The sequence below is a fragment of the Bubalus bubalis genome, chromosome 1, assembly GCF_019923935.1.
Source record: "Bubalus bubalis isolate 160015118507 breed Murrah chromosome 1, NDDB_SH_1, whole genome shotgun sequence".
Taxonomy (NCBI): Eukaryota; Metazoa; Chordata; class Mammalia; order Artiodactyla; family Bovidae; genus Bubalus; species Bubalus bubalis.
Genome location: NC_059157.1, coordinates 18,903,063 through 18,927,335, shown reverse-complemented (window position 1 = coordinate 18,927,335; position 24,273 = coordinate 18,903,063). Strand labels below are relative to the sequence as shown.

Below are 24,273 nucleotides of genomic sequence, written 5' to 3'. Positions count from 1 at the left end.
GCTGTAAATACTGAACTATAATTAATAGGTTTTCTTTTTATGTTGAAATTGTTAGCACTTCTGAAACTTTTTTGAAACTTTTTGTTAGTATTCCTGTATTGAGCAAATAAGCAAATGTATAGTGGGTGTTGAGCGCTAGGATTCAGTGGCGGAGTTAAAAGTAATGGAAAGGGAAGGCTAGAATTAACCTAATGGTATTGGATTGGAATTGGAACTCTCAGTACTAACTTGTATTTTTAATACAGCTAAGTAGATATAGAGAAATAGATGTGGATGTAAAAGCATGTGTGTGTTTCCATATAAATCTGGGACAATTTGAGCATGCAAACAAAAGCTGGTAATTATAATGTAAAATAAGGCATGAATCGGTACTGATGTGTGAGTGAATGAATGAACAAATGAATGTGGAAAGGAATAAATAATAAACAGGGAGGAGGGGTAGGTGTTTCCTTAGAGTAGAAGACTAATGAATATGAAAGAAATGATGGGCTTAGGGGAAGAAAAAAAAAAATCACCATTTGGCAGTCCCAATAGTAAAGGTGGCTTCAGGTAAAAAATATTTATAGATGTTAAAATTGATGGGTGAAATGTTGAGAAAATATTTAGTCTCAGAAGTACCTCCCTATGACATACTTCCTAACTAGAAAGGGGGAAAATAGTAACCTCACAGTGGAAACTTGGCAAGTGATCAAAGTTATTACCACTAATAATGAGACAAAAATGACATCATGTGTCTCCTTGATAGGATGCATGGAGAATGACACTTGTGTGATATTCCTGTCAAATACTTATAACCTTAATTTAATCAACAAGCAAATCAGATAAACCCAAACTGAAGGACATTCTACCAAAAAATAGCCTGTACTCTTCCAAAATGTCAAGGTCATGGAAGACAAGGCCTGAGGAAAATATTCAGGGAGACTAAGAGATGACAGCTAAATGCTATGTATGACTCTAGATTAAATCCTGGATCAGGAAAGCAAAGAGATGGCCTTGCTTTACGAAACCAAACTGATTAAAAGGGCATCATGCTTTCAAAGTTATTCTTTTTTTTAACTTCTTATTTTGTATTGGCGTATACCCGGTTAACAATGCTGTCATAGTTTCGGTCAGTTTAGTTGCTCAGTCATATTTGATCTTTGTGACCCCATGGACTGCAGCATGCCAGTCTTCCCTGTCCATCACCAACTCCTGCAGCTTACCCAAACTCATTCCCATCACTGACGTGATGCCATCCAACCATCTCATCCTCTGTCGTCCCCTTCTCTTCCTGCCTTCAATCTTTCCAAGCATCAGGGTCTTTTCCAATGAGTCAGTTCTTCACATCAGGTGGCCCAAGTACTGGAGCTTCAGCATCCATCCTTCCAATGAATATTCAGGACTGATTTTCTTTAGGATGGACTGGATGGATCTCCTTGCAGTCCAAGGGACTCTCAAGAGTCTTCTCCAACACCACAGTTCAAAAGCATCAGTTCTTCAGCACTCAACTTTCTTTATGGTCCAACTCTCACATCCGTACATGACCACTGGAAAAGCTATTAGTTCAGTTAGTTCAGTCACTCAGTCGTGTCCGACTAGCTTTGACTAAATGGACCTTTGTCAGTGAAGTACTGTCTGCTTTTTAATATGCTGTCTAGGTTGGTTATAGCTTTTCTTCCAAGGAGCAAGCGTCTTTTAATTTCATGGCTGCAGTCACCATCTACAGTGGTTTTGGAGCCCAAGAAAATAAAGTGTGTCACTGTTTCCATTGTTTACCCATTGTTTGCCATGAAGTGACAGGACCAGATGCCATGATCTTACTTTTTTGAATGTTGAGTTTTTCACTTTCATCAAGAGGCTCTTTAGTTCCTCTTTGCTTTCTGCCATAAAGGTGGTGTCATCTGCATATCTGAGGTTATTGATATTTCTCCTGGCAGTCTTGATTCCAGCTTGTGCTTCTTCCAGCCCAGCGTTTCTCATGATGTACTCTGCATATAAGTTAAATAAGCAGGGTGACAATATACAGCCTTGACGTACTCCTTTTCCTATTTGAAACCATGATGCCACCACTGTCGACAGGTGTTTGTCACATTGTAAACATTCCTCGCATTACTAGGATACACTCATGAGTTCACACACATGTACGGATACAAAGTCTCCTCTTTTAAGATGACTAAACATTGTTGAGTATCCTATTTTTTTTTTAAATCTAATATTGTCATGGACATCTTTCTCAGTGTAATATGTATCAGATCAGATCAGTTGCTCAGTCGTGTCCGACTCTTCGCGACCCCATGAATCGCAGCACGCCAGTCCTCCCTGTCCATCACCAGCTCCCGGAGTTCACTCAGACTCACGTCCATCGAGACAGTGATGCCATCCAGCCATCTCATCCTCTGTCGTCCCCTTCTCCTCCTGCCCCCAATCCCCCCCAGCATCAGAGTCTTTTCCAGTGAGTCAACTCTTCACATGAGGGGGCCAAAGTACTGGAGTTTCAGCTTCAGCATCATTCCTTCCAAAGAAATCCCAGGGCTGATCTCCTTCAGAATGGACTGGTTGGATCTCCTTGTAGTCCAAGGGACTCTCAAGAGTCTTCTCCAACACCACAGTTCAAAAGCATCAATTCTTCAGTGCTCAGCCTTCTTCACAGTCCAACTCTCACGTCCATACATAACCACAGGAAAAACCATAGCCTTGACTAGACGAACCTTTGTTGGCAAAGTAATGTCTCTGCTCTTGAATATGCTATCTAGGTTGGTCATAACTTTCCTTCCAAGGAGTAAGCGTCTTTTAATTTCATGGCTGCAATCACCATCTGCAGTGATTTTGGAGCCCAGAAAAATAAAGTCTGACACTGTTTCCACTGAGCTTTGCCTAATTCTTTAACATTTTTCCCCCTCCAAGTGAGTGCTTCCTTTGTCTATAAAATTAGGTGTCAAGGGCTGATAAACCCATTTACTTTAATGGTAGAACCATCTGTACAGACACTGGACTGTAACTCACAGATTTGAAGGATGTACCAAATAAACGAGACTCCCAGCAGGCGTTAGAGCAGCTTTGTTGACCTCGGTGACGGGAGTTTGGAGACCTTTTCTGTAGTGGGAGATCGTGGAGGTACCTCAGCTCCAGCCACCTTGATTTTATCTGAATTTATTGATATATTTTTGGCTGCCCTGGGTCTTCGTTGCTTTGTGTGGACTTTCTCTAGTTTCAGCGAATAGGGAGCTACTTTTTGTTGCCGTGCAGGGGCTTCTGTTGTTGAAGAGCATGGGCTCTAGCACATACGGGTTCAGTAGTTGTAGCTTGCAGGCTCTAGGGCACAGGCTCAGTAGTTGTGGTTCACTAGGCCTGGTTGCTCCATGGCATGTGGGATCATCCTGGATCAGGGATTGAACCCATGTCTCCTGCATTGGCAGGTGGACACTTTACCAGTCAGCCACCAGGGAAGTCCCAATTTTCTCTGTGTTTTATACTCAAGGTTGAAATCCTCAGGGGGAAAAAAACATGTTTGGTCACTGTGTGATGCATCTGTCCCTTAAATAGCCAGCTGTTGTTAGGGGAGTGAAGGGCCCTGAACCTGGCCTGAGGTTCTAGGTGCTTCCTGGAGAAGGGCCAGCAGAGCCGTGATCCCCGCTGCATTCTCAGGCTGTTCTAACTGCTTCACGTCTGGTCTGTTTCAGTCTCTCAAGTCCAGCCACCCTTCCACCCCTGGAGTTAGCCTCCACTGCAGTGATTGTGAGATGTGATCCCTACATGAGTATTGTTAGCATCAGCCTGGAGACTTGGTACAAATTCAGATTCTCAAGTCTCATCCCAGACCTACTGAACCAGAAACTCTGGAGCGGGGTCAGCACTCTGTGTGTAGGAAGTCTTCCAGATGATTCTGGATGATCACACTTGAGGATCACACTCTACTACCTAAATCCGATCATACTATTTCCCCAGTTTAAAAAATTTTTAGCAGCTCAGCCATGCAAATATTCCAGAGCCCTCACTCATGACCTAAAAGGTCCTGATGATCTCATCCCCGTGCTTATACAGTCATCTACCAAGCTCCCCTGCTCCCCGGTGGCTTAGTGGGAAAGAGTCTGGAGACCCGGGTTCTACCCCCTGGGTTCAGAAGATCCCCTGGAGGAGGAAATGGCAACCCACGCCAGTATTCTTGCCTAGAAAATCTCATGGACAGAGGAGCCTGGCAGGCTAGCTACAGTCCATGGGGTCGCAAAGAGTCAGAGACAGCTGAGGACATAAGCACCTGCTTACACACAACACATCCACACCCTCTCTACATCCTGTCTCTCAGAACTTTGCTGAGCTCTTTCCTGGACTACCACCTGGTAAATTTTGGCTCTTCCTCTGTGATGCCTTCCTGGTTGTCAGTCACTCCCGGCCTTGGCTGTGTTTCCTGTGGAGTTCTAAACCTTGTGTTTGTCTCTTAATCTAACCATTAGCTTACCTGTACAATTCCTCTACCAGAGTGTACCCTCTGAACTCCTCAAGGCAGGGACTTCACTGATTCTTATATCTGTAGCACATGGAACTGTTATGTGCTTGCTTAAATCTGTTGTTTTTACTTTTATGAAATTTCAAGCATACCAAAAGATATAGTAATGAACATCCACAAACCCATCAGAATATACCAACATTTTGTTGCATTTGCTTCCATTTTTTCCCCCCTAAGTATTCTAAAGTAAAATACTCGCTGTTATGGTATTTTGTCACATTCTCATTATTCTTTGTATTTCAGTACCAAAATTTAAAGATAGGATGAATCGGGAGATACAGATTGACATATATACACTAGCATGTGTAAAAGAGATAGCTGCTGGGAATCTACTGTAGAGCACAGGGGGCTCAGCCCAGTGCTCTGTGGTGACCGAGAGGGGCAGGGTGAAGGGGTGGGATGGAGGCTCATGGTGGGAGCCGGGGTGGGGGATATATGTATACTTACAGCTGGGCTCATGAATTCATTCAGCAGCAACTAACACATCTTGTAGAGCTATTATATTTCAATTAAAAAATAAATTTAAAATATGCATGAGAAAAACATTGTTGAGATCACAAGAAAATCAAAAGATATTTTCCTAAATTATGATATTATCATGCCTAATAAAATTGACAGTTCCCAAATACCACCTAATGCACATCCTATATTCAGCTTTGTTCATATTCCCACAAGAAGTCTTTTACATCTGGCTTGTTCAGTCAAGGACCAAACATTGCATATGCGGCTAGGCCTCTAAGGATATTTGAATCATTCTAGAATAGCCCTTCTCTTTCCTTTTTCCTTCCATTATTCAGTGAATAAGCTCCTGACTAATATTTATTCCACTCTTGTGAGACGACATTAATACCAGTGCCACTGCTAAAGGGTTGGAACGATGTTGAACCTTTATGTTCAGAATAATCATGATTCCAAACCCATGATTTGCAGACAGTAAATCATTCCAGCGCAGCCACTGTGCCTAAGAAACCTGAATTGCAACAGCTAGAGGAACACGAGAGCAACTTGGGATATGAGCTTTGCAGCGCATTAATTAATAGGTTTTCCATCCTGTCTTCCAGAAAGACACTGAAAGAGCTACAGTCCATTTCCAGTGATTCTCTAGATTTCTGTAGGCTTGGGTCTTCAGGATTTTGTGATGTCTTTTCAGTTTGCCATTTTCTAATATACTAGCTCTTCCCTTGTCCTTCTGAGACGCCACCCTTTGATATAGGCCGTAGAGCTGTAAAATGGCGTTTTGAAGCTCTGTAACTTGCTTAGAATCTAAATTCAATGTAAATAAGAAACAAAGATTTTCATTAAGGGGGATCTTAGTTTACAACTCTGAAAACTCTCTTTTCAAGATTTTCTATTTATAGATAGTTTTAACCTTTCATTTGCGGAGAAAGAGAAGGGATAAAAAGATATTTTGCAACTGCCTCAATAAAGTGAGTGTAGAATATTACTGTATGCAGATGTGGAGTTTGAATTTTCCTTCCAGTCTGTAATTGCTGTTTGTCACTTTTGAGATTGAATTGTTAAGACTTCTAGTAATCGCATACATCAAGACAGATGCGTTGACTCAAACTGTCCGTACGGGTTGAGTCACTTGCAGTGAGGGGAGAGGTGGGCTTGGGGCTGGGGCTAGTGGAGAAGAGGAGATTCACCTGGATGAGACTCCAGAAAGTTCAGAAAAGAGTACTGTGGCCTATTTTAGGAACTATGGTGCAAGAAACAAAACCGTGTTATTAAGGTATCTTAGCTCTGGCTGCCATAACAAAATAACACAGATGAGGTGGTATAAACAACATTAATTCTTTTGGTTCTGGAGGCTAGGAAGTCCAAGATGAAGCTGCCAGGAGATTCAGTATCTGGTGAGGATCCTGCTTCTGCTTTGTAGACTGCTACCTTCTCACTTTGTCCTCGCGTGGCCTTTCCCCGGTGGGTGCTCTTGGAGAGAGAGATCTTGCATGTCTCGTCCTCTTCTCTAAAGGCCACTAAGCTCTTCATAGGGGCCCTCCCTCTGAATACATCACGTTGAGAGTTAGGGCTTCAGCGTGGATTTTGAGAGATCACAGGCATTTAGTTGGTAACACATAGGCTTATGGATTTGCTACTGCCCTGATAACAAACTTTGGTGTTATTCAGTAGACTGCTAAATCCTAAAGGAAATCAACCCTGAATATTCACTGAAAAGACTGATGCTAAAGCTGAAGTTTCAGTACTTTAGCCACGTGATACGAAGAGCCGACTCACTGGAAAACACCTTGATGCTGGGAAAGATTGAAGGCTGGAGGAGAAGAGGGTGACCGAGGATGAGATGGTTGAATGGCATCATCGGCTCAACGGACATGAGTTTGAGCAAACTCTGGGAGTTAGTGAAGGACAGGGAAGCCTGGCGTGTCGCAAGCAGCTCATCGGGTCACAAAGACTTGGACTCGACTGAGCAGCAGTAGACTTCTAAGGATACTTTCTGGCCCCTTGGGTAGGGAGTTCGTCTTTGTAGATCACAATGAACCTGTGTTGCTTTGGTCAAAGTGTATTAGGCCATCTTGGAGAGGTTGTTGGCTGTCCCTATGGCCAGTAAGGTTAGGTTGCTTCTGAAAAACTTCTCAAACTGGTATCATCCTGATATCCAGAAACTGCCCTTTCTGGACACCATTTACAATCGGAAGAGAAAAGGTTTCTCTTCACTTATCAGAAGGGTTTTGGTCAATTTTAGACAATAATGAAAAAGTTGATTTTGAAAGTCACAGATTCCCTCTTTTGATTTAGTAGTGATCTTATCCTGATAGCATTTAATATTGAAGTCACTGTGGCCAGAGAGTAATCTTAATAGGCTTTAATTAAAAGCACAAGGAGTTTGTTTTTTCTTTCCGTGTCTCCTTCATCTGTCGTTCTCATTTTCATCTTTCTCCTCTCCTTTCTTCCTCCTCACTTCCACGTTCCCCCCATCTCTGCCTTCTCTTCATCCTTTCACATTTAAATGTTTTTGGCTTGGCTAATCCCTCTGGATAGAAACTGAGCTGAGCAGGATATTGATTACCAAATATGGTATTGCTGCTAAAGATGTTAGAGGAATGTGGCTTGTATTCTAAGCCTCCGGCCTCTGAATAAGCTGCCAAACAAATTAGGTCATTTTAACTTCTGAGCTTTTTTTTTTTTTTTTTTAATAAGGAGCTGGAACTTTGATTTGGAACATGATGGTGGTGTTATTTTAGCTCACAGAGGGAGGAGGAGTATGAAGAGTGGGGGTGAGGAGTTGGGGCCACTCAGGCATGTTTTAGGACCTGAGTCACGAGACCAGGTTGTGTAAGAGCCTCAGTCAACTCAAGCGCATCAGGAAAAGGACTGAGGCATCGGATGCAGATGGAGAGCCTCCTCTTGGGGACTAGAAACTCCAGAGGACCCCTGACCAGGGTGCTCTTCCCACGCTGCTCATGGTGATGTGGGCTTAGGGTGAGAACAGGTGCTTCTTCACAGAAGGATGATGGAGTTACGCGCCAAGGAGGTCACTGAAATTGAAAGCACGCTGTTTCTATGGGCGGTTGGATGGAGCATGAGACGAATATGCAGGCCTTTCCACGGCACCCCTCTGACAGTGGGGAAACTGTGCTCATCTCCCAGCAAAGACCACAGCCCTTCAGACCCATATTTGGACATCCTTACTCTGTTGTGATACCAGCTCTGATGGAGGGGGATGCTCTCCGTGGACATGGATGGAAGCAAACACGACTTTTGCATGCTGCCTTGTCTTTTTCCCCCTAGATACATTTTTGGCAAGACAGTCCTGAGGTTTCCCCAATTAAGACAAAAACTAACGGCAGTTAAAGAATTGCTTTTTACATTTCATACAGCTGCCCCCTTTTTCATTTTTGTCACTGTTTAGGGCTGCCCAAGAGGATTCCTTGTTCACTCCAACCTGCTTTCTCTTGCAATTGGTTTCTTCTGAGAAAGTGTGAGATCAGGCTTAGAAGGAAATTCCACCCACTCTGGGACATCTGTGGGTCGGGGCTCTGTGGCTTCTGTGGTGCCTCCCCTAGGACTTCTGTCCCCCTCACCTCCTTTCATTTTTCTTATTGCTGTTACCATGAAGTCACAGCTCGTCCTCCCATCTTTGGACCTGGGCCTGTGAAGTTCAGAGTTGTTCATGCTGGTCTGCAGAGTTAGAGACTCTTACTAATTTCTGGTGGAAATTGCTGTTTAATTCAAGCTAATTAAATAAAGAAAAGGGCTTTGGAACCCGCACGCTCCTGTGGGTGCTAATTTAAAAACCTGTGTTCTTAAGACCCTCATTTTCAGAACTCACTCCTTTTCCAGAACATGCCATACAGACAAACAGGGTGCCTAAGTCTGTTCTGAACACACCGGTATGCACCATATTATACTGGTGTGTCTTTTTCATACCATTATTGAGGTCCAGATTCCATAGCATTGGACAGTAGATCTCATGAGATGATTCAGTATGCTCAGACCTTCTTGAATGATGGAGTTGGGGTTGGGGGGCTGTTCAGAACAGACTTATCTTGTCCTAAATCTTGTATTTCATAGGGACTTCCCTGGCAGTCCAGGGGTTAAGACTTCGCTTCCAATGCTGAGAGTTGCATGTTAGGTCTCTGGTCAGGGAGCTCAGATCTAACATGCCTTGTGGCCAAAAAATCCAAAACATTAAAAAACAAACAATATTGTAACAAATTCAGTAAAGGGTTTAAAAATGGTCTACATCCAGAAAAAAATCTTGTATTTTATAGTGTGTGACTTATTTTGTTGAATATGTTTTGTGTAGATAAACTATAATAATAGAGTTAAGGGTAGAAATTACTAGCCTCTCTTTGGCTCCAGTAATTGTTGTCTGTCCATCCATGTAGCTAACAAGCCAGCTATAGTCAAAATCAGGACTTAAACACGCCAAGGCATTCATCTAAATTTATTAGTCTAGAAGCTAACTGGAATGAAATGATGCTAATTATATTGAAATCTTAAAACTGTTTCCTTCTTATCTACTTAGTAATTCAGAGCACATGTATCATCAATATGAAAGCTCTCCAGTTGGAAAAAGATGGGAATTTTCCCCCTCTAGAGGTGATGAAACTAAAGCATTGAAGAATTATCTTGTTTTAAACACTGGTCAAATTCTTCTTACGATTTTTGGTATTAGAATTTCCGGTGTTGCACAGGGCTTTATGTTAATTTATTCTTGTTGGTAGGCATTAATTAGTTTTTAGCCATGGTAGGAATTTGTTGGTCCAGATTTAAAATTTTAGCCTGAGGGAATTCCCTGGTGATTCAGTGGTTGAGACGTCACCTTCTAGTACAGCGGGGTGCAGGTTCAATTCCTGGTAAGGAAGCTAAGATCCCACATACCTCTTGGCCAAAAAGACCAAAACATAAAGCAGAAGCAATATTATAACAAGTTCAAGAAAGACTTTTAAAATGGTCCACATTAAAAAAAAAACAAAACCCGAACCCTGACAATGTAGTCCCAAAAGAAAAGAAATAGTTGGAAAACCATGCAACTAAATTGAGTTTTTGATAGAGTAAATGAAATCTCCTTGACCTTATGGACATGTTGTATCACAGGTTTTCATGTATTCTGTATAAGCAGTGAGAATGAGTGCTCTTGCTGACTTTTTTTTTCCTGATAGGCTGGGTTGACTGGTATGTTTATTTTGTCACCATTCCGGTGTGCTTCTAAGGAAATGAAAACATCTTCCATTTGTTCTTTATTTCTAAAGGGCATCCGCTTCGATCCTGAAATTCCGCAAACACTACGACTAGAGTTTGCTAAGGCAAACACGAAGATGGCCAAGAACAAACTAGTAGGAACTCCAAACCCTAGTGCTCCTCTGCCCAACACTGTACCTCAGTTCATTGCCAGAGAGCCGTGTAAGTCCGTCTCCTTTTCCTTTGGTGGGGGCGGGGGGGCGGGGGAAGAATTGTTCAAGGGCTTCATGTGAGAGTACACCACGGGACACAGAGCTGGCTGAATGTCATTTTCCATTTCTGAGAACAGGCTGCCTAGGCTTGCTGTCTGAATTCCAAGGACAGCAATCTTGTTCGTGACTGGCTGTCCCAAAAGATGGTTCGGCTCAATCAGAACTGTGACGGCACAGCTTAGCTTTAACTGCTGTAGGCTTCCTAAATATATGATCTTGACCTTACTGTGAGTATGCCCTCTTTGCCTTGAGGTTGAAATCCTTATTTATTTCCCATCCTTGGACCATGAGGGCTGGTTCTTGGCATTCCCTTTATTTCATTTTTTGAAGATTGTCAGTTCTGTGGTTTTGGGAAAATACAATGTGAAACTTGAAAGAAGCAGATCATAAGTTCGTTCTATTTTTGAGAACAGGTTGGCCATAAATCGGGGGGGGGGGGGGCGGTGGCCAGTAAACATACACAAAGAATTTATATAGTAGAACAGTCAGTTCTAACAAACTAATACGAGCAACGCTTTAAGGAAATTCAGGGCTTCCTGTTTTAAATGAATTGGGTAAAAAGACACTGACTAATTGCAAAACAAGTCTTTTGCCCCCACCTAATGAGCTCATTCTCCTAAATGCCCAGGCTACGATTTCTGCCTTTGATGGAATAACTTGAAAAGCTTGTCTTCATTTTCTTTGTCGATCAGTAGAAGGGGCGAGGCGTGCGACACGCCTGCCCTTCTCCCGTTACTGCATGGCCGTGTGGGACTGAAAATGGCACGGCCTTCAGGGAATCCCATGTGCTTGGTGCTACTTGGAATCTTTCTTCCGTCTGGTTCTTGCCCTTTTGCCCAAGCCACATGATCTTGATCTTCTTCCTTCTCTCCCCGACAGTCCGCTTCAACTTTTCTTATTGAAATTGAAGGGTGCAGGGGTCCTCTCTCCCTCATGTCTTGTACGTGTCAGATTTAATCAGGTGGTTGTGGAAATTACAGTCATTCTGTAGCTCAGTCATTCTTGAAAAGCTGCTGCTTATCGGTGGAAACTGATAGATAAAAAAGTTTCTCCCTCAGTGTACTGGGCAGTTTTTCTATGAATCCAGGAAGTCATAATAGAGAGAAACATATATATTTTGTTCTTCCATGTCCTAGGGAAACTCAAAACCTTTGTTTATTGGGGAAAATTAAACACAAGTTTTATCTTAGGGTGCAGTTGGATATATGGATATTTCTTATTAATGCTAATTATGTGTCATTAACAGCATCTAGTCCAGTGCTTTGTATATTACATATATCTAGTAAGTATTAGTGATGAGAAGTGGATAAATTTCATATTTTTTAATTTGGCTATTTGCAGAATTATTCCATTTGTATGCCTCTTCATTTCTTTCTGAAATGTCCTCACTCTTTAAGGCATCAGAACCGATTATTTGTAGGATACCTTTACTTAGAAAAGAGAACCTAGAGTAACTCTTTACTTTCCTAGTGATTTTGCACCAGATCTCAGAGTACTTCTTTGAAAAGCTTGATTCAGATAGGAAGTGTAAAAATGCTGCCAATACTTTATCCTTTTAGTTCTTTATTGAATGTTTTTCTTTCTGGGAGTTTGGGGGGTGGTGGTGGTTTTGTTTTGTTTTTTTCTAAATTTGTTACAACATCTATGTAAAGTACTTAGTCAAAGAGATGATAGCCAGTTCACAGTAGGGTCCATGAAAACAAAAAGATGGGTAATCTGGACGTCCACACACGAGGCGCTGAAGTTCAGGAGAGCTGAGAGCAGAGGTTTAACCACTGCTCTGGCCGGCCCTGGCTCCCCGCCTTGCCTGTGTACAGAACCGCTCAGAAGCGGTCAGATAGTTTCCATGGCAGGGTCAAAACTTGTATGGCACGTTATGGCAAAACAAACTGGAAGCTTTAAAAACAAACCAAACACTATAGTCTATTCTTGAGAAAACAAATTAGCGTGATTTCTCTTAATAGAGCTCCTTTTTATGATGTAGAGCCCTCGACAGACAGCAGTTACAGTGGCCACGCAGACTGACCTTATCATCCATTTCAGTTCCCTCTGGAAATTGGGAGCTTTTCTGTAACTTGTGCAAAATGGTTGTTTTCCCCGAAGCACTCTACAGACTAAGAATGTGACGGTGGTTCTGCCCTGGTGAATTCAAGTGCGTTGTGCCCGTAACTGGTGCTAGAGGTGGAATTTATCAGCCAACCAAGAGTAGAACCGGTGGAATCGTTGGATTTGGGACTTGGGAAAGGCCTGTAGGCTTCTCCGTTGCAGACCATGAGAGAGATTTTATAAACGCTACATGCACACACACAGTTGTTATTCAGTTGCTACATCATGTTTGACTCTTTGCGGAACCATGCCAGGCCTCCCTGTCCTTCGCCATCTCCTGGAGTTTGCCCAAGTTCATGTCCATTGAATCAGTGATTTTATCCAACCATCTCATCCTCTGACACCCTCTTCTCCTCCTGCCCTCTGTCTTTCCCAGCATCAGGGTCTTTTCCAGTGAGTTGACTGTTTGCATCAGGTGGCCAGAGTACTGGAGCTTCAGCCTCAGTGGTTCCAACGAGTATTCAGGACTGATTTCCTTTAGGATTGACTGGTTGGATCTCCTTGCTGTCCGTGGGACTTTCAAAAGTCTTCTCCAACACCACAGTTTGAAAGCATTGACTTGATTTGCTTTTGGTTGTGCTGGGTCTTGGTTGCAGTGCACACACTTCTTCTTGCAGTGGCTTCTCTTGTGGTGTAGCATGGGTGTCGGGGGCAGGGGCTTCGGCACTTGCAGCTCCCAGGTTCTAGAGCACAGGTTCGGTAGTTGTGGTACGTGGGCTCAGTTGTTCTGCTGCATGTGAGATCTTCTTGACCCAGGGATCGAACCCATGTCCCCGGCATTGGCAGCTGTATTCTTCCCCTTGGTGCCACTGGGAAACCCCAAATGCTTTTTTGTTGATGTTATTTATATAGTGGTGGCTGAAAAATACCCACTGCCAGCACTCAAGGAAGAATGTGATTTGATTATACTAACAAATACTTACTTGAACTTCATTTCTCAAGTATCCATTGAACCTAAATGAGCACCAAGTGTGCTTGGCACAGGGGAGGAAGGGGACTGTGATTTTTGCCTTAAGAGAGCTGTCAATCCAAAGGGTTAGTGGTGATCAAAGTTGTCAGGGCACTTGGCATATGTCAAGGGTATGAAAGAGATTCATTACAGCTTAGTTTAAATGTCCCCAGATCAGACTGCCTTATTTGCTGAATGCCTGCTCTGTGCCAAGCATGAAGGATGAGAAACCCAAGTATTGGAACTTAAAGACTATTAACCTTGCTATGCTCCTGTTCTCTCACCTTGGCTGAAAAATGGGAATAATACCATTTTCACATGATTGTTGTGAGAGCTAAATAAAATGGTATTATAAGATGGTGTTGAGGATTAAATAGGTGTATTATATGCAGAATACTAGGCAAATGTAAAGGATAATCTTAATTTTTTTTTTGAGGGTTTTTTTTTCCCCTGAGAGCTAAATATAGGTATTTATCTTCTGAGGTGTCATCTCTATGTGGCTATAGCCAGTTGCCTTTCCAAATTAGGAGAAAAGATGAATGAAATTTGCATCCAATCCCAGGAATGTAGTCTACTTCCTTCAATAAATTTTTATTTGTTTGAGCTTCTCTTTCTTTTACTCACATTTATGTAATAAAAATACTGTGAGGGACCTTCCTCATGGACCAGTGGCTAAGACTTCACCTTCCAATGCTGGGGATGCCAGTTTGATCTCTGGTCTAGGAGCTATGATCCCTCATGCCTCGTGGCCAAAAACTCTGGAACATAAACCACAGAGGCAATGTTGCAACAGATTCAATGAAGATTTTTCAAAATGGTCCCCATCAAACAAAATCTTAAAAAGAAAAAAAGAAAAACATTGTGACAAAGCAGAAAGTCGAGATGTATGACATGTATGAATTACATAAAATTGTGCTGCTGCTGCTAAATCGCTTCAGTTGTGTCCGACTCTGTGCGACCCCATAGACCACAGTCCAGGCTTCCCCATCCCTGGGATTCTCCAGGCAAGAACACTGGAGTGGATTGCCATTTCCTTCTCCAGTGTGTGAAAGTGAAAAGTGAAAGTGAAGTCACTCAGTCGTGTCCAACTCGTAGCAGCCCCATGGACTGCAGCCTACCAGGCTCCTCCATCCATGGGATTTCCAGGCAAGAGTACTGGAGTGGGGTGCCATTGCCTTCTCCAAAATTCTGCTAGATGATGCATTTGGTTATGGAGGAAGATAGTGTTGTGTAGTGTAAGAAGTCCACCTCAGAGATGAACACAGGGCAAGTCACCCTCTGGAGATGTGTTCTCTTCCTCTGTAAAATGATGATACTCTGTGTCAGACACTGTGCTGGGCATTTTGCATGAATGACCTCGTTTGATTCCCAATAGTACTGTTTGACAGTTGAAGAAACTGCCTCCTGGGAAGATCCAGTAACTTTCTTGAGGTTCCACAGTCATCAGATGGTCGGGATTGATGTGTGCCGCCACCCCCCCCCTCCCCCCCAAATCCGTATATCAAAGTCCCAACCCCCAGTTGAGGGTTGCTTTCACATGTAACCATATTTGGAAATAATCTCAAGGTGATTAAAGTGAGGCCCTTAGGGTGGACCCTCATCATATGACTGGTGGCCTTCTAAGAAGAAAAAGAGATAAAAGGGACGGCTCACACAGAGAAAAGGTTGATGCTGCCAGCTAAGGACCGAGGCCTCAGGAGAAGCTCACCCTACCCACGCCTTGATCCTGGACTTCTAGCCTCAGAATTACGAGGAAAGTAGTTCTGTTGTTTAAGCCACCCTGTCTGTGATATTCTGTTACGGCAACCTGAGCTATCTAGTCCATTAAGCGATAGAGCCTGGATTTAAATTCTGGTCTGTCAACTCACTCATTTTATACCTTTGGTCTAATTACTCAACTTGTCTGTACCTCACTTTTCTCACCTGTAAAATGACAATGCTTACACATAAACGCTTGTGAGGATTAAATTAATTGACAAATGTGAACGTCAGAAGATGGGGCCTCATAGTGTTCAGTGACTGTTAATATGTGCAGAGAGGAATGTATGTTTCTGCGCCTCTTCTCTTGCTGTGGGACCTATAGTTTTTGTATATTTAGTATCCTAGCACCTAGAAAAATATGTAGAATTTTAAAATATATATTTATTTATTTGGCCATGCTGGTTCTTAATTATGGCTTGTGGGATCTAATTGCCTGACCACAGATAGAATCCAGGCCCCCGGCATTGGGAGCACGGAGTCTTAACTACTGGGCTGCCATGGAAGTCCTTGGAATTTTTTAAGGTGTACAGATTTCATTTTCTGCTTTTTCATATGGAACTTTAAAAATTCTCCATGTTAATGAGTATGATTGGGATATAAAAATGATGCACATAATGCAGGTGTCTGGGTAAATTTTGTCACAGTACATACTGGATTTAATTGGATAAGTGTTCTTGCTTGCTCTGTTTACACTGTTGTATACTGTATTATAACAGTGCCGTTAAAGACGGAGGCAACCAACACGTCAAAGCCCTTCCTCAGGTTAGACAGTCCTCTTTCAATTCAGATCTTTGGAGTAAATACCAAAAGGCTCTAGAAAGTGAAGTCGGTCAGTCGTGTCCGACTCGTTGCGACCCCATGGACTGTAACCTACCAGGCTCCACATGGAATTTTCCAGGCAACAGTACCAGAGCAGGTTGCCATTTCCTTCTCCAAAGGATCTTCAGATTCCTGTAGTCCAGGATTCAGATATCCATGGGTCTGGTCTAGGACTTACTCATTGTAATTTTTAAAGCTCCTTGGGTGATTTTGATTTTCTTTTCTTTTTTTGAGATTAAGTACACAAATCCTTTTGTTACTGTAAGCAAATAAATTGCAATTCCAGTTAGACAGCTTCAGCTCATTTATGCATATGGTAGTTCACTAGATTGATTGATACACTCAGTGAACAATAGAAAAACAACCCACTTCAGCCATTAATCTGATATTTGGGGACAAAAACCCCAAACTATTTCCCTATTAGAATACAGGTAAAAAGTAGTCCAAAAAAATTTTTTTTTTTTGGTACTTCACACTAACATTTTAAGATTTAGAAAACTGAAGTACCTGTGTGGAAATCATGGCAGAAAATGGCATTTTAAGCTGATAGTGTATTTCTTCTCTAAGTCTCAGTGATTTCTACTTGGGAGACCTGTTGGCCAGAAAATTAAATTAGAATTCTGTGCATGTTGAGGTGTCCAAATAGAGATATAGGAGCTGATACATAATCATTTTTGAGAATCACCAGCTGAGCAAGAAATTGTAAAATTAAGTTCTCTTCACTACTCACACCCTCTCTTCCCTGACCCTGGCCCCTGCCGTGTCGCCTCCTCTCACAGCAAACCAGTGCTGTCTCAGCTTGATACTCTTAAATACACTGTAGGCACATAACCGTTTGGTGAATAATCAGACCACCGCCTAGATTTCCCGGCACATCACTGGAATTTCTCATCCATCCTATACTTACCCCAGCCATCAGGAAGTGAGTGTTCTGTCTGATGTCTAAAGAGATCCTGTCAAAGTTCAGAAAAATCTTCAAAGTATATGGCAGGTGCCCTCCCAGGGAAAACAGTCAGCAAATATGAAATCTCTTCACCTTCATCTCTGTGGACTAGAGGCCTTCTGGGGTCTGGTCTGAAGCTCCTGTGCCCAGGGGAACACAGCCTGTGTGCCTGCATTTTCCAGGGCAGCATGCACAGTGTGTGCCGCCTGAAGGATCACGGGTGACTTTACAGTCCCCACCCCTGCTCTGAAAATGTGCTGAGTGCCACCAGTACCAGATGCTGGGTGTCCCACGCCTCTTGTCCTCAGTGGGGGACCCCCAAGAAAGATGGCAACTGGACCTGAGGAAGACCTGGTCAAACCGGGCGGAGGGTGGCAAGGGAACGACGACATAGGTGTTGTTTGGGGAGGAAGGCAAGATTTTTTTCTATTTTAACTCTGAAAAGCAGCTTCCTTGCATTTTTGTGTTTTATGTTTCATCATGCAGATCCTTTTATTTCTTTCTGATGATAAAAATTCTACATGCTTCTCAGAGGAAAAACATTTTTAGGCAGTCCAGGAAAAGAGAGGAAAGAAGTCAGTACAATTCTACCAGCCTGAGACAGTCACCCTAAGATGCCTTTAGCATGTGTATGATGATAGTGTATTTCTGTCTGATTTTTGAATTTCAGAATCATTTCATTCACCCCTTTAGGACAAAGTTCCAATGCCCAGTGAGATTAAATGGCCTGGCAGGGCCATTTAATCTGGTTCTCACAACCTTTCTCTCTGTATTGTGCTTGCTGTAGGGCTCTGTGTATTCAGGTGGCACAGATACCTTGCTAGAACCAGAGGAGTGGGAGGAAATGTGTCTGTTTGGCTCTTAACTATGTGATGTCTCAAGTGAGTCCAAAAAGCATCTGGGCTGCTAGAATTTGGGAAGTTGACTGAATGATCCATCCGTCAGTTCAGTTCAGTTACTCGGCCATGTCCAGCTCTTTGCAACACCAGGGACTGCAGCATGCCAGGCCTCCCTGTCCATCACCAACTCCCGGAGTTCACTCAAATTCACGTGCATCGAGTTGGTGATGCCATCCAACCATCTCATCCTCTGTCGTCCTTTTCTCTTCCCGCCTTCAATCTTTCCCAGCATCAGGTTCTTTTCCAAGGAGTCAATTCTTCGCATGAGGTGGCCAAAGTATTGGAGTTTCAGCTTCAGCATCAGTCCTTCCAATGAATATTCAGGACTTAACTCCTTTAGAATGGACTGGTTGGATCTCCTTGCAGTCCAAGGGACTCTCAAGAGTCTTCTCCAACACCAGAGTTCAAAAGCATCAATTCTTCGGCCCTCAGCTTTCTTTATAGTCCAACTCTCACATCCATACATAATTACTGGAAAAACCGTAGCCTTGACTAGACGGACCTTTGTTGCTTTTATTAGATGGATGACAGGGACTTCCCTGGTGGTCCAGTGGATAAAACTCTGTACTTCCAATGTAGGGGGTGTGGGTTCAGTCCCTGGTCTGGGAACTAAGATCCACGTGCAGTGCAGCATGGCCAAAAAATTGAAAAAAGAAAATGATGGGAAAAGAGGGAACAAATGTTTATCAAGCAACTATGCTATATATACCCTTAAGAACTGTGTGTAAAACACTTATTTTCCAGCTAAGGAGACTGAAGCACTGAGAGTTCGAGTAACTTCCCCAGATTCACACAGCTCAGTTTTAATCTGTTTGGCCCTAAAGCCCATCGTTGTTCTCACTGTACCATACTATGTAACTTAACAGCCCCCTGATGCTCTTGGTCGGAGCTATTTTTAAGATCCTCCTTAGGAGGTGCTTTAAAATCAAACGTTTTTAGGGTGGTTGTATTAAAAAACCCAGAGGCCTGCATCAAATTGTAAGGGCAAGATTTCAGAGCAGGTTGCTGCTTAAGTGAAAAGCAGGCTTTAGTATAACTCTTTGAGGGGGGTGCCCTGCCTTGTGGCATGCAAGATCTTAGTTCCCCAACCAGGGATAAAACCCATGCCCCCTGCTTTGGGAGTTCTTAACCACTGGACCCCGCCAAGGAAGTCCCAGGCTTCAGCATTAACTCTTTGAAGTATCAGATTTTGATGGCCAGAGTGTATTAACTCTAAAATGTATTCTTAAGTAGCTGACCAAATTGAAATACTTGGCAGTTTTTATTTAGTTTTGGTGTACTTAATTCTGAGTCATTATTTCAGAAAAGAAGAGTGACCACTTTCAAGAGTTGATGTATTTTAGTTCAGTAAATAATGGCATGTTCAGCCATCCTTCAGGCAGGATATTTGGCTTCTTTGTTTTATGCTTAGAGGACACGTACTTGGGTTATGTAGGAGGCTTTTCATATCATTCGAGTGGAAGTGGCAGTGAGCTTGGGTGGAAAGGCATGTGAAACAGCCCTGTTTTATTTACATTGTTTGGGATTCTAAGACCTCACCTGCCCACTCTTTGAAACAATGCTAGTATGAAACCAGCATAAATACTGGTTTATGTTAAGTAGATGGTATGCCGGGTAAGTGGTGCCTTGCTGTAAAGTCCCACAAGGCTGATGAGCAATCTGCAGGAAACGTCTCACTTATAATTTTCAAAGTGATTCAACAGATCAGCCAGACACCTCGCCTGTTCTTTATGTTAAAGATAAAATTGAGACCTAGTTCTACAATTTTTTTGTAAAGTAAAAGTAACACAGAACTATGAGGAATCATCTCACTGGATATTGGGTCTGTTATTTGAGGAGATGAAAGATTTCAGTCTACCTTAGGGACCATCCTGGAGATAGAGGTTTGATCATAGGATTATAATCTGAGCCCATCTACATTTGAGAAATAGGTCCTTTTTCAAGCAATATCATTTTAGCTTGAATTTTCTCTTTACGCTAAAATTTATAAAATTGTGTTTTAATTTATTTTGTAAAATGATTATGCCTGATCCATTTTTATTGTTATAAAAGTAAGGAGGTCATAAATGAAATTTAAAGGGTTAAAATGATACATTTTCCTCCCATCTGGAAATAACCTCTGTTAACATTTTGTTTCTCTATGTACCTGTCTATACATTTATACATCTATGTATAAAAACACAAAGTGTCACAGGTAGATTTTGTTTGGTTTAGTTTGGTTACAACATAGGACCATGCTGTCTTTATCATTTCTCACATACTGTCGGAGAAGGCAATGGCACCCCACTCCAGTACTCTTGCCTGGCAAATCCCGTGGAGGAGCCTGATGGGCTGCAGTCCATGGGGTCGCTAGGAGTTGGACACGACTGGGTGACTTCACTTCCACTTTTCACTTTCATGCATTGGCGAAGGAAATGGCAACCCACTCCAGTGTTCTTGCCTGGAGAATCCCAGGGACAGGGGAGCCTGGTGGGCTGCCATCTCTGGGGTCGCACAGAGTCGGACATGTCTGAAGCGACTTAGCAGCAGCAGTCCTTCTTTTAGGCAGACTATTCTTAAAGCTCTCCTTTTGTCTGGGAAGACAAGAGAGGGAACAGGACACCATAAAATCTTTTTTTTTTTTTTTTTTTTTAACGTAGACAAGGAAATTGGATAGTAAGGAGGAGGCACTCACCCAGATTTTGCCAAATATGACTCCAGATGCCACTGGCAGTCCCTTCAGGAGGTGGCTTTCTGCTCCCTCTCTTATCTTCCCAGACAAGAGAAGAGCCCAAGGGTGAAAAGGAAGTTCTGGAGAAAGACAGTAATGACTCTGGGCAGTCAGAGACTCGGGGAAACATTGCGTAAAGGAAAGGTCAGGAGATGGACATCGGGAGGAGACCGGAGTCAGCCATCCCCTCAGAGGAAGGAGATGGGGATATCTGAGCCTGAACACTAAACTTGCAGGAACTCTGCTCACTAGACTTAGGCACCTTTTGCCCCTGTGCATCTCTCCAGTGGGAACCGTCAGGGATTCCCCCTGAGGATTTCTGCCCTTGAACTGGATCACTTTGAAGCTATCAAGAAGTGATGTTCTCGGAAACGTGCCAGTGACTTCTATTCTATGTACTAGGACTCCATGATAATTGAGTAACCCACTGAGCATCTCTGAACACTCGCACCCTCCCCCCCAATACCAGCAGGCATTTGTTAGCCCGATTGTCATAAATTAGGATATGTATTTGGCACTCAGGACATATAAGGGCACCAGATGCCTAGGCCCCTGGACATTCTGAGAAATAAAAACACAGAACAAATCTACAGTAAATAAGGACAGCAAATACTCTTAGAAACCAGAGACCTAAACTAATGTTTATTTCCACATATGTCCCACTGTGAAAAAGCAAAAGCATGTTTTCCTTTTAAAGAGAAGAATCAAACATGTACTGAGCCACATCGAGAGGTGGAGCCCGCTTCCATCTCTTTCTTCTCTTCAAACCTGCATGTATTCCTAGTTTTTGCTTAATGCACATAATTGCAATAATTTTAATAATTAAGTGTAACAATAATATTAAAATATTAGGCAATGGGTTTGGTAAGAACAATTTCCATGTGATGTATCTTTTATGTGGGAAGTACTTTTCTTATAGCATCAGTAGGTCAGCTAATCGGATCCTATTTATTTAATTATGATTTAATGAATAACCTACCTTTAATTAGTTTCCGTGATGGCTTAATGGTAAAGAATCTGCTTATCAGTGCAGGAGATATGAGTTGTATCCTTGGGTCAGAAAGATCCCCTGGAGGAGGAAATGGCAACCCACTCCAGTATTCTTGCCTGAAGAATCCCATGGACAGAGGAGCCTGGTATGCTACATACAGTCCAGAGGGTCTCAAAGAGTCAGCTACGTTTAGAAACTAAACAATAGTAGCAATCTTTGATTAGCAGTGGCTATTAGTTAACATTTTGCTTTGAATTTCTTTTTTTAAATTGCTTTGAAATGTTGTCTTAGTTTCTGCTGTACAATAAAGTGAATCAATTATATATATACATATATCCCCTTCCTCTAGAAACTCCGTCCCACCTACCACTATCCCACCCCTCTTTAAATTTCTGTTTATCTGGTCATTGATCAGCAGACTTCCCTGGTAGCTCAGCTGGTACAGAATCCGCCTGCAATGCAGGAGACCCTGGTTCGATTCCTGGATTGGGAAGATCCTCTGGAGAAGGGATAGGCTACCCACTCCATTATTCTTGGGCTTCCCTGGTGGCTCAGATGGTAAAGAATCCGCCTGCAGTGTGGGAGACCTGGGTTTGTTTGATGCCTGGTTGCGAAGATCCCCTGGAGGAGGGGGCATGGCAACCCACTCCAGTATTCCTGTCTGGAGAATCCCCATGGACAGAGGTGTCTGGCGGGCTACAGTCCACGGGGTCTCAAAGAGTTGGAAGCAACTAAGCACATAAACAAATGCCTTAAGAACTCAGGAAGTCAAATCTCCTTGGAAGTCAGAGATTTCTTTTGTAATGTAGATAACGGCCATAACTTTAGTGTTTTGTAAACTCAATGTATTTATTTCCTTGGCAGAGAAATGAGAGAATAAAGGTAATTAATTTACTAGGACAGTCCAGAAGAAACAGCTGGTACCGACTTCATTCTTTTAAGGCCATGTTCTCTCCTCACCTGCTTATTAAAAGGAAGGCATCTCCTTCTTTGTCAAAGTCTTATGCAGGCTTCTGTTTCTTCTGCTCTTTCATACACTTGGAATCCTCAAATAGACATATTTTCTTGTACAGCAATTCTCAAAAGTATTTGTCTGCCAGCCCCTGGTTGGTCTCCAAAACCCATTCAGGGAGTTCACGGGGTCTAAACTATTTTCATGAGAAGAGTTTGTTTTTCGTACTGTGTCGTCATAGACACAGCTGGTGAGTGCGTGTCAGGACAGTGGCACCGAACTTACCAAACTGATAACCCCGTGATCGCCACTGCCTCACACTCTGAGTTTTGAAAAAGTTTCACTTAAGACTGTCCTAGGAATTACTAAAAGTATTACTTTTGTTCAATCTCCACTCTTAAATACCAGTCATTATGTAATTCCTTTTTGACAAAATGGGGCAGTAATGTTAAGTTGTAAGCGGAACCGGCTCCCATTTGGGGGCTTCCCTTGTGGCTCAGCTGATAAAGAATCACCTGCAAAGCGGGAGACCTGGTTTTGATCCCTGGGTTGGGAAGATCCCCTGGAGAAGAAAAGGCTACCCACTCCAGTATTCTGGCCTGGAGAAGCCCATGGACTTCATGGGGTCACAAAGAGTCGGACACTACTGAGTGTACAAGTCATTATATGATTCCTTGTTGACAAAACGGGGCTGTACACAATAAAGTTAAGTTGTAAGCTGAATCAGCTCCCATTTTTTACTTGAAAGAGTAACTTGATAGACAATTATGGTTATTCAGACTGTGATACTTGGCTTTTTTTTTTTTTAGTGAAAATTAATGAAAGAACATGTCCTTTTAAGAAAAACAGAGTTTGTTGCAACAATAAAATTAGAGCTCTAAAAAAATCGTGTGTGTGTATTAGTCACGTCCAACTCCTTGTGACTCCATGGACTGTAGCCCACTAGGCTCCTCTGTCCGTGGGAATTGTCCAGGCAAGAATACTGGACTGGATTGCCATTTCCTCTTCTAGGGAATCTTCCTGACCCAGGGAACAAACCCAGATCCTCCTGCATTGCAGGCTGATTCTTTACCATCTGAATTATAAGGAAGTCCACTCTAAAAACATTAGAATTCTTGAAAACATAATGTTTACTACCATGAGTTTGACAACTTGCCAACTCTTAAAAGACTTTTTTTGTTGAGATTAATGGTGATACTAATGAATTTCTTTTTGAAAAATGAAATTAATCAACATTTGGAAGATCACCATAATGCAGAGAACTAGTATTTTTCAAATGACCAATGCATCATGTTATAAAATGATACGGTTTTTGGTTTAAAAAAAAAGACAAAAAAAAAACACATGTGAAATAATAAAGTGGAATTTAATGTAAAAATACAAAAAGTTTATCGATAAGTTTCCAGATACCACAGTGCAACAAAATTTTTGGTGTGATATGAAAAAGAGATGTCCACAGTTACATGTAAAAAGACATAAAAATACCCATTCCTTCATAAGCTACCTATCTCTCTGAGGCCTTTTTCCCCCATATGCTATAGCTGGTACAATTCCTTGTAATACATTGAATTTTTTAAAAATTTATTTTAAAAAAGGCTAATTACTTTACAATATTGTGGTGGTTTATTGCCATACATTCACATAAATCAGCCGTGGGTGTACATGTGTTCCCCATCCTGAACCTCCCTCCTCATCCCATCCCTCTGGGTCATCCCAGTGCACCAGCCCTGAGCACCCTGTCTCAT

The 24,273-nt window shown here is 42.4% G+C and overlaps 1 protein-coding gene across 10 annotated transcripts in view; it reads left to right on the top strand.

Annotated features, from left to right (window-relative positions):
* Nucleotides 1-24,273, top strand: part of RBPMS (RNA binding protein, mRNA processing factor) — a 244,006-nt gene that overhangs the window by 155,372 nt on the left and 64,361 nt on the right. For all 10 annotated transcript variants that reach the window (XM_044936419.2, XM_025278927.2, XM_025278926.2 and 7 more), the window contains one exon: nucleotides 10,198-10,348. In XM_044936419.2, the coding sequence (XP_044792354.1) occupies nucleotides 10,198-10,348 (151 nt within the window). The remainder of the gene's footprint in view (nucleotides 1-10,197; nucleotides 10,349-24,273) is intronic.